Genomic DNA, 11,060 nt, shown 5'->3' on the forward strand with positions numbered 1-11,060 from the left:
AATATTGTATTTAAAATTTGAGTATATAAATATTTTTAAATTAAACTAAAATAAATAAATTATATTACAAGAAAATTTATTAATTTTGCCTTTTACAATATTATTTGTTTGGCATATTGGCTTAGTTATTTAATTGGTATATAATGCATGCAAGAGAATCACACCTATCAAGTGTTTCTTAAAATATTCGTATACTAATTTTCTAAATAATTAATTATTTAGAGTACTGGATTTGATATTTAATTATATAAAGTATTATATTTGTCATACAGAAAACACAAAAAATATGCACATTTCTATAACAATATAGGAAAAGTTTAGAAAACCAGCAATTTTATTGAATTTTAGCCGGCATGTAATCAGCAGAGAAAGGTGAGTCATTAGATGAAATCTCACATCAATCTCACACCATTAAATCATCATTGATAGCTATTTGATGGCTACCAATCACAAAAGTTGCTGGTCCCTAGCATTGCTCAACAATATATAATGGAAAAACCCATTTTAGTGTCCAATATTTTTTTTCCATTTTTATCCTTTTTAATAACTTACTTCTAGTTAGAGAATTCCACCACTTCATTTTCATTCACGTTCACGTCAATATAACTTCTCCCATTAATTTCTCTCACATCACGATACTGCATCAGTTACAGAATTCCCACTACTTAATCTTCATCTTCATCTATAATAACAATAGGATACCAATTTCTCCTCTTAATCTCTCTCACTTCACTGGTTACTCCATAATAGAAAAAATTTCCTTCATTTCTCCTCCATCTTTTTCTACGTTCTTCTCACTTCGCCTAAATATAATGTAAAACCTACTGTAATTTATTTTTCTTCATTAAATAAATGTGTAAAATTATTTTTATATATTTCTTTGATTAATTACAGTTGACAACATACCAATGGAAGATTCACGTGGAAGTGGTCGACGAACTTGGCAAGACTATGCCAGACAACGAAGACAAAATATGAGTGAAGAACAGAGGCAGCAACACCTTGACAGAAGGCGTGCAAGTTACCGAGAGAGTATTAGACGAGGAAAACAAATCAATACATCAAGTGGACCAACTAACATGACAATACCATCACAAGATATCACAAGTATATCTATGTTACTGGACTTTTAGTACGTACCAATTATGTATAATTTATTTTTTGAGTGTACCTTTAAATTATCAAATTACATTATTTTCATCTTAATAATGAATTTTTTATATATACAGATACTCACAATAACACCAGAGCTGGTTCAAGTAATATACCAAACGGTTCAAATATGGGTAGGAATCCTATATATTTATATTTATATTTATTTAATTAATAATAATTTATTTTTCCTTAAATTTTGATTCAATAAATCTTTTATTATTGGCCTAAATAATATTATTATAGATATTATTATATTGTCTTAAATGTACTTTACATCATTATAATCTCAATTATTATTAAATAGTTTAATAATTTTTTAATATAGATTCATATTTTGGCCTACAACTTAAAAAAGATGAAGACAAATATAAATATCTATGACATTTAAGTAAAAATTATCTTTTGTAAATAACTAATATGTATTTTGGTTTATATATACTCTTTTTGAATCAGAATAATATTATTATCATTATTTTTTGAATTATATTTTGATTTATAGTAATTTTAATTTTAATAAAACATGATATAAATAAAGTCACGTCAACATTAAAATAAAAATATACTTATCTAATAAATTTAAAGAGTGAATGATATATTAACAAAAAAATAAAATTAATTTCGTAAAAATAATAGAAAAGTGGCTGAACAGACACGTTAGTGCCTGTTGAGCCGCTAGTATATATAAATACAAAACAATTAAGCAATATTTTAACACACAATAATTAAAAGGCCGATTTTGTTGCAGATGGAAGAACCGTGTATATAATACACATGTAATACACACTGATGGAAACATGGCGTGGTTTTTTTTTATTATGGATGTTATTTTTTTAATTTCAACTATGAAATGTTATTTTTAGATTTGAGGGATTATAAAATTGATTAAAAAAAACTAATTCTCGGATTTTATGATAATTGAGTTATGAATTTTGTAAGAACTTTCTTAGGGACATAATGAAAAATTTTGACAAGGTGTACAATGAGTTTTAAATTTAGCCCAATATAAGAGAAAAAATCCAAACAATTATTTTAAAAAATTAATCATTCAAATTCTAATTTACTGATAGAATTTATCCAAACACCCTCTCCCTCAACGTCTGCTCGCTACCCCATCCCCACCTCTCCGACGTTAGAATCTCCCTCACCGGCCATCAAACAACCATCGTAGTTATTAAAATAATCATTCGATTACCTAATGAAATGACTATTCAACATTTATTAATTGTATATACTTAAACTGAATCAAACAAAATAACCATCCAATTAAAAATTAAAATAACTATCTAGATATCTAGTAAATTAAACATCCAGCATCTAAATTCATTCGTGGATGTATATACCTTGAAGACGTAAGGGAAGCGAAATCCAAAAAAGTTCGCCCAAGATAGGGCATTTTTGAAGTGGGCTAGGTTTGCATGTACAAAAACGGGAGCATGATGGACTAAAATAATTGCTTGCATAGTTATTATTGGGCTATCCTACGTTGATCTTGGATCTATACCTATGTAGGAGGGAGGCGACGTCGTTGAAGGCGGCGGCGGCCATGGCAGTCTTGGGCTGCGTGACGGACGTAACGTGTGCGAAGGGAGTGTCTCCATTTACGATCTTGCGAGACGTGATGGACGTATGAAAACAACACACTTGTGTGTCCCCTATACGTCGCGAATGACGACGTTGAGAGGGAGAAACCACCGGCGCGGGAGAACGGCTGCACGACTGGCGCGATGCAGGAACGACGCAAACTGCGCGATGGTACTGCTGGGCGTTCGTGGTGCACACGTCGGCGTGAGCTATGGGCGACGACGGCTGGTGTCTGTGGCAGTGTAGCACCGGTGAGAGAAGAAGAGATTGAGAAAGCAGTCACATCAGAATTCAGATGGGGAGAAGGAGACCATTTTTGGGATTTACATAATTGTTGCAAATCTTTATTTATTTCGAATTTTAAATTAGTAATTATTAAAAATTATTTATTTATTTATCATTTGATGTTAATTTCAATTTTATCTCTATTATATACATTATACACTAAATTAATTGGCTCCTCGTACTTTCTCATTTTATAAGTATATAAATCGAAACATTACATATTTTAAAAAAGTAAAATTCAAACTTCAAAGCCACAAATCTTTATATTTGTGTATCTCAAAATCTAACCATCCAATTTATTGATATTAGACTCCACAATCCACATCATGCCATCACGGTGAGGCACATTAAATTTTGGATTTTTTATTTTAATAAATAAAATAAATATAATAATTATCAAATTAAATAATTTAAAAAATATATCAAAATTTGTGTTTCTTGTTTATCTCGTTTACACCGTAAACAAGATAATTTTGCACATATTTTATTTACAGTGTAAACGATATATAGTGTAAACGAGATAAGGTTGGGTGATGTCTTTAAATAGATGTCGTTTGCAGCCATTAACTGGGTCCCATTCTGCATTTTTCAACAAGTTTCTCCTCTCTATTATACCTCTTTGACCATATTATCAACTGATACTGCGATGACGCGTCAAGCAGAGAATAACAGAGACATCAATAGACTGAACGAGACGTCGCATTACGCCGGAGCAGCCGACTTTGAGGTTAGTTCTGTTGTGTTTAATTATGTTCAATCCCATATGAAAATATTTTTTGTATGTAGTTATGACTAGAGTAGCCGCGAAAAATTAGAGCATAGTTTGTAGCTTTAGCGGTAGGTTTCTAGTAGAAATTTGGAACTCTGTTTTACTTGTGCTAGGTTGTTACGACCTATAACGTTGTAGTTAGTTTTTGTTTAGTATGTATGATGTAATTTAAAAATATGTGTAAGTTAGAATGAAATATTTATTTAGATTTTGATCCGTCACCTTATAACTCGGTCTTTATTGTGCATTATAAGTTATAACTCGGTCTTAATTATTATTCATTTTGTAACTGACACCTTCATTACCGACTTTTTAATGAGCATTATTATGACTTAATGATCAACGGTCATACCATCAACTCTATTCATCAACTCTATGCCTATAAAAGGTACCAATTTCTATATACACCGGACATTCTAGATATATTCTATATACATTCTATATTCATAAATTTATTATAATATGCAACACATGATGACTTCTATTTCATGTCTTACATTCTATATTCATAAAATTATTCTTATACCTCTTAAACACTTACTGATTGAGCGTCAGAGTGTCTTTTGCAGGTACTCACCCCTTGTTCTCTCATTGCCGACGTATAACTCATCTCGACGAGAAGCTTGAAGACATTCATCGACGGACGAGCTATACACCGGCCAAACTCAGCAAGAACAATTGGCGCCGTCTGTGGGGACGAGTAAAATAATTCCCACTCCCCTTAGGTTTATAAAACTTGATTTACATTCAGATTTTTTAACCAATCTCAACAATCTTGTTTAAGATTTTTAATACCTCTTATCAAATTTTAATCTATCGTAACTTTTTATAAAGTATATACTTTATACATTCAAATTGCTTCATTTTTACGTATCATAATATTCCACATCTCATAATCGATCAATTAACCAATCCGAGAATAAACTCGGCTTTCAATCAATCCGAAACAAACTCGGCTTTCAATCAATCCGAAACAAACTCGATTTTCAATCAATCCCAGCACAAACTCACTTATCAATTTTGCTTACTTTTTTAAAGTTCTCTATTTACACAAGTAAAATTATATATTTTATTCAACATACTTTTGCATTTATATTTTATGTAACTAATATTTACTGATTTATTAGTTATATTCAAACCTCAATATATGTTTTATACAATAATGGCATATAACAACCATGTCAATTGCATTTTTATTTCATTATGTATTAAATTCTTATTGCTTAATGATTTCATTTATACAATTAAATGACGGTAACGATGAGTTCAAATCTTAAAATTGGATTCCATCAAAAATTAATTGTATATCAATTGTATATAGCTGATACACTATTCACTTTATGCTATTAAATTTTATTTTACTATTTGTTTAATGCAGAAAGTTAAACAAAAAATAGTTACAAACATGCAAATTTGTTACTTTTGTACAAGGAATATACCTCATAACTAAACAAAATTTATTATATTATTATATGACTGTTATCTTATTGCTTTATTATCAAATTAAAGCACGTCCTACAAAATAAAATTCAAATATTCACATTTGACATGTATAACATTCATACATGTCGTATTCTTCTCTATAATTATCAACTTTTAAAGTATATTTTTATACTTTAAACTCTTTTACTTTTACAATATATATTATTCGATATATGTTGCGACTTTATACATATTCATTTTTTCAATTCATCTTATTCATGTCAGACCTTCACTATAAATTGTAAATATTCAAATAACTAATTGCTTTAAGCGAGAAATTCATCAATAAGCTGTTGTGAGCTGGAAAAATTTCCAAGACAATTAACCATTATATTCTCGGATCATACAATCGATTCCATCAATGGATATCAATTTCTGAACTTTTCAGTTCACATACAATCAAATGCTAAAATTGTTCTTAAGCGAAAAAGTATCCCCCACACAATTATCTTGATTAAATGACTCTTATCACTTATTTGTTTTTTGAATAAGTGCCGACATAATAACCCGACTAAATTTGGGGGCTCACTATATCAGTATTCACTTATCTTTTAACCGAGTTATAAATCATTTTAGTTTCTAAGCTTAGCTTGGATCATATGATCGGCAGACAAAGCTTGGGGCTATGATCCGTCACCTTATAACTTGGTCTTTATTGTGCATTATAAGTTATAACTCGGCCTTAATTATCATTTATTTTGTAACCGACACCTTCATTACTAACTTAATGACCATTATTCTGACTTAATGATCAACGGTCATACCATCAACTCTATTCATCATCTTTATGCCTATAAAAGGCACCAATTTCTATATACACCGGACATTTTAGATATATTCTATATACATTCTATATACATTTTATATTCATAGAATTATTATAATATACAACACATGATGACTTCTATTTCATGTCTTACATTCTATATTCATATAATTATTTTTATACCTCTTAAACACTTACTGACTTGAGCGTCGGGATGTCTTTTGCAGGTACCCACCCCCTTGTTCTCTCCTTGCCGACATATAACTCATCCAACGAGAAGCTTGAAAACATTCATCGTCGGACGAGCTATACACCGGCTAAACTCAGCAAGAACAGATTTAATGTTTTGTATATCATATTAAATTGATCTAATTACGAAAATAATAAAAAGTGTAAGAATTCAATAAAAAAAAATTGAAATTATTTTTTTATAAAGTTGAAAATTTGCATTCTTATATCTCATCTACAACTGTAAATGAAATTACCTTATACGTATCTCCTGCACATGATAAACAAAATAAGTATAAATCGTGTCAGGATTACAGTATTCAACGATTTGAGACCTTTATTCCAATGGGTCCTTTATACCTTTCCTATGGCTGCTTCAGAAATCGCATCGTAGATCGTAGTCACAATCGCAGTCCATAGCATTCAAAGTCCAAACCCTTCAAAACTCCCAAAAACAAATCCCTAATCTCACGCCCATCACCAATGGCGTCGACAGCACGATCTTCGTCCACGCTCCTCAAGCGATTCCTGGCCACGCGACTCAACCAGTCCCGCTCCGTTACCTACATGCCCCGTCCCGGAGACGGCGCCCCGCGCGCCGTCACACTGATTCCCGGCGATGGGATCGGTCCTCTGGTCACCGGTGCCGTTGAGCAGGTGATGGAGGCGATACACGCGCCGGTGTACTTCGAGAAGTTCGAGGTCCACGGCGACATGAAGGCGGTGCCGCCGGCGGTGATTGAGTCGATCCGGAAGAACAAGGTGTGCCTCAAGGGAGGACTAGCGACGCCGATGGGCGGCGGTGTGAGCTCACTGAACGTGCAGCTGAGGAAGGAGCTCGACCTCTACGCTTCACTCGTCAACTGTTTCAACCTCCCTGGTATCACCACGCGCCACAACAACGTCGACATCGTCGTAATCAGGGAGAACACCGAAGGCGAGTACTCCGGCCTCGAGCACGAGGTCGTCCCCGGCGTCGTTGAAAGCCTCAAGGTGAATTTCGATTTCCGATTTGTTTTCTTGTGGAATTGTGAAATGGAGTTCCTATTCAAATTTTTGTATGCATAAAAATTGTTTAATACGCAGGTATATAGATATTTGTTTAGCGTTTTGGTTATGGATTCATTGTTCTCAATATAAAAGAAATTATTTAATTGTAGAAGTGATTTTTGTGTATTGAAGTAGATAAGTTGATGGTTTTTCTTTCTTTTATAGTTTTGTTTTTGGCGTTTGGCTCATCCTGTGGTTTGTTTGTTGGGATCGATTGTGGATAGAACTGATTAGTTACTTGTAGTTTGTCATGTAGATTATTGTTGATAGTGACAACCTGGGATATACTTATATGTTGTGCTTTGTGAGGTCACCTTAGGTCCAAATGCACATTAACATCTTGCATTCTCACATTTCTCCATGCAACAAAATCTGAAACTCTTAAAAAACATTATATGGGCTCCATTTGATCAAGAAAGTTATCAATCATGAATGCTAATGAGGAAGAAAAACAGCGCTTATCAATTGAAAAATTTTCTGGGAATCACTGCTATCATTTTTTCCCCTTTTTGGGACTTGATCTGATGTTTTCTGTACGAGTTGTGTACGGCTGCCTTGTGTGCTTTCAAGTTATTACCCCAAAGATTGTAGAATTGTGGACATGATCCCAAGATTTCCCAGTTTTTAGGAGAGTATTTTATGAATAATTGAGCTACTTCTGTAATTCTCTATTGATTTTTTCCTGGAATGTTTATATATATATATCATTATTCTCATGATGTTAGCGGCTTGACATTGTGTAGTATGGGTTTTCTGTTTGCACCTCATACTAATGTGATGCTAGGTAATAACGAAGTTCTGTTCGGAGCGCATTGCTAAATATGCTTTCGAGTATGCTTACCTTAATAACAGAAAGAAAGTGACTGCTGTGCACAAAGCAAACATTATGAAGCTTGCAGATGGTTTATTCTTGGAATCTTGTCGGGAGGTTGCAACAAAGTATCCCGGAATCAAGTATAACGAAATTATTGTAGATAACTGCTGCATGCAGCTTGTATCAAAGCCTGAGCAGTTTGATGTCATGGTATTCATTATGTTATCCTTGCCCTTAACTATATCTTTTTGCTTTTGTTTGATATATTTATGGAATAATTACAAGGATCAAAACCTGTTCGACTCAGAGTCTGTTACTGGCCGTGCTCTATTGCTGTCAGTTTATTGTTGAGACAAGCCACACTACTCTGCAATTATTGTGGATCCAATTATGTTTATCTATTTATTTTCCTCTTCTGATCTTTTATTAAACTTTTGCATGAAAAATACCTGGTGTGGGGTTTATAACAGACATATTCTGCCGGCTGAAATAAACATCAACTTGTTTCTCTTATTCCTGTGGAAAAGGATAAAGTAAGAACTTAGAAATAATAAATGGTGCATTATTTGCCTGAGTCGAGCTGGATGTAGACTTAATGTGTATAATATAGGAGAAAAACATGAATTTTGCTCCCCACACCCACCAAAACCGAAAAAAAGAAAGAAGGTTCAACTTAGGAAAATTGCAATTTGTGATTGATCAACCTGATGGTTGTCTCTTTCAACTCATTGGCCCATTCAATTTCTGTCAATTTTTAATCAAAAGGAAGGGTTTTAATGGGCACTTTTTCCACTTGCTAGGTGACCCCCAATCTGTATGGAAATCTCGTTGCAAATACAGCAGCAGGTATTGCTGGAGGTACTGGTGTCATGCCAGGAGGTATGGTTATTATTTACAGAAGTATAGAAACTCAGAGCTCTAATTTGATCATGATGCCATTTTTCTCATCAAATAACATCTTACTTTATGTTGTCATCATTGTTATGAGATGTATGATCAATGTTCAAATTGTTGAGAGTCTACTGCATGTTTGTCTATTACTCTAGTTCTCTTGGGCGATTATTTTGAGGAGCATTTTATGGGTTTGAAATTTGCAAATAAAAGTGTAGGTAAAATAGAGATTGCATCTTAAGGTTGTATAAAATTTAGAATATCAAGTTGTTTACCTGCCATTGGGTTGAAGCAGTGGAGGAAACAGCAGCTTGGCAGCCAATGTGGTGTTTATTAGTTGTCAAAGGTAGTGATATGACAACTAAAGCAAAATTAGTAGTGGAGTCAGTGAATAATGGTTAAAAATTGTCATTACTATAGTTGTGTCAATGTTTCTTGTAGTGGAATGTTGGTTAGGGCTAGAATTCATGGTCGTTAAATTATTGAGTAACCTATGGTTAACTTGCAGTTGTGTGAATTTGAAATTTTGAATTAACTTGGGTGAATTATTTTAGGAAAACTCTAGTCTCTCAAACACATGAGTCTTTAGCAGGTAGCTCTCTTAAATTGAGACTTCAAAATTGAAGATCTTCATGTATTCAAGATATTTTTATTGTTAGCATCATGAAGTTTTAGATGCTACTTTGCTTTTGTTTCTAGTTGTATTTCATCTTTTTACAACTAGTGTTTACTTCACTATGGTGTTGCAAGTAACATCTTGACTATTATGAGTTCAAAATTTGAGATTACGTATCAACTCAGGAGTACAGTGACTTGTGCTAAAATAGTGATAACAAGCCTGTTGTTGTGGTTGCAATTATTGTGGTGGACACTGGTGGTACAGCAATCTGTTTCCCCTTGTATTGTATTATTGTTGTTCTTGCTTTTTTTTTTACCCAAGTAGGATGGGGATTGTGGAGTTGTGAAGAGTGTCCGGATAAAAGTGATTATTCATAATACGTATACTGCATCCTTTATGTCATTGCTTGAAAATATCAAAATCATAAATGCCATGCTATTGCAGGAAATGTTGGGGCTGAGCATGCTGTGTTTGAGCAAGGTGCTTCAGCTGGGAATGTTGGCAGTGGGAAGGAAGTGGAAGAGAAGAAAGCCAACCCTGTGGCGCTGCTTCTTTCGTCAGCCATGATGCTGAGACACCTTCAGTTTCCTGCATTTGCTGACAGACTGGAAACTGCTGTGAAACGTGTAATTCTAGAGGGTCAATGCCGGACACATGACCTTGGAGGGACAAGCACCACTCAAGAGGTTGTTGATGCTGTGTTAGATGCTTTAAACTGAATAAGTGATTAACCTACTTTCTGACCTTGCAAACGAAGTCAGCTTCGTATATTCTTTTCAACTAATTATATCAACATTAATTGAGCTCCCATGAGAGTTGAATTTGGCAAATTTTTTGTGCTAAATAATGTCTATTCAACATAGAAGATGATGTGATGAGAATTTATTTATTCTGTACTTTTTAAACTTGTTTTTACTGTGCTTTATGAGTCGTTTGATAATTTTTTATGTTGACCCTACACAAACACAAACAATTTAGTATTCTTGTTTAAGTACTCATATAAGTTCAGAGTGGTTTAGTCGGTGTCACATGTTTATTAGTAGTTACTATACTTCAGAAGAGGTGAAATTTCAAATCACCTACTCTCACCACACTTCGTCCAATTCTTACATGAATTAGTCTTATATTTTCTTGTATGAATTAGTATTAGTTCGGACGCATTTTGTTGTCATGGAAGTAAAAAATAACCTAAATTTGAACAAAAATGGCTATGTTATAACGATAAAGATAAGAATTATGTATGTTTGAATACCTTTGATATACATCTAGTTGTCATGGAAGTAAAAAATAACCTAAATTTGAACAAAAATGGCTATGTTATAACGATAAAGATAAGAATTATGTATATTTGAATATCTTTGATATACATCTAAAAAAGATTTGATTTACATCAAAATGTTGTGGATAAGTATTGAGTACA

General features: G+C 33.1%; 1 protein-coding gene across 2 annotated transcripts; it reads left to right on the forward strand.

Annotated features, from left to right (window-relative positions):
- On the forward strand, nt 6,595–10,585 carry LOC107642519 (isocitrate dehydrogenase [NAD] regulatory subunit 1, mitochondrial). 2 transcript variants are annotated; one of them, XM_021122845.1, is made up of 5 exons: nt 6,595–7,259; nt 8,101–8,340; nt 8,931–9,009; nt 9,576–9,613; nt 10,085–10,585. In XM_021122845.1, the coding sequence occupies exons 1-4, from the start codon at nt 6,750–6,752 to the stop codon at nt 9,584–9,586; spliced, it is 840 nt and encodes a 279-aa protein (XP_020978504.1). In that variant the 5' UTR covers nt 6,595–6,749; the 3' UTR covers nt 9,587–9,613; nt 10,085–10,585. The 2 variants fall into 2 exon arrangements, with proteins under 2 accessions (XP_020978504.1, XP_016201394.1); XM_016345908.2 differs by lacking the exon at nt 9,576–9,613 and having other exon boundaries at nt 6,598–7,259.

This window comes from Arachis ipaensis, chromosome B05 (assembly GCF_000816755.2).
Source record: "Arachis ipaensis cultivar K30076 chromosome B05, Araip1.1, whole genome shotgun sequence".
Taxonomy (NCBI): Eukaryota; Viridiplantae; Streptophyta; class Magnoliopsida; order Fabales; family Fabaceae; genus Arachis; species Arachis ipaensis.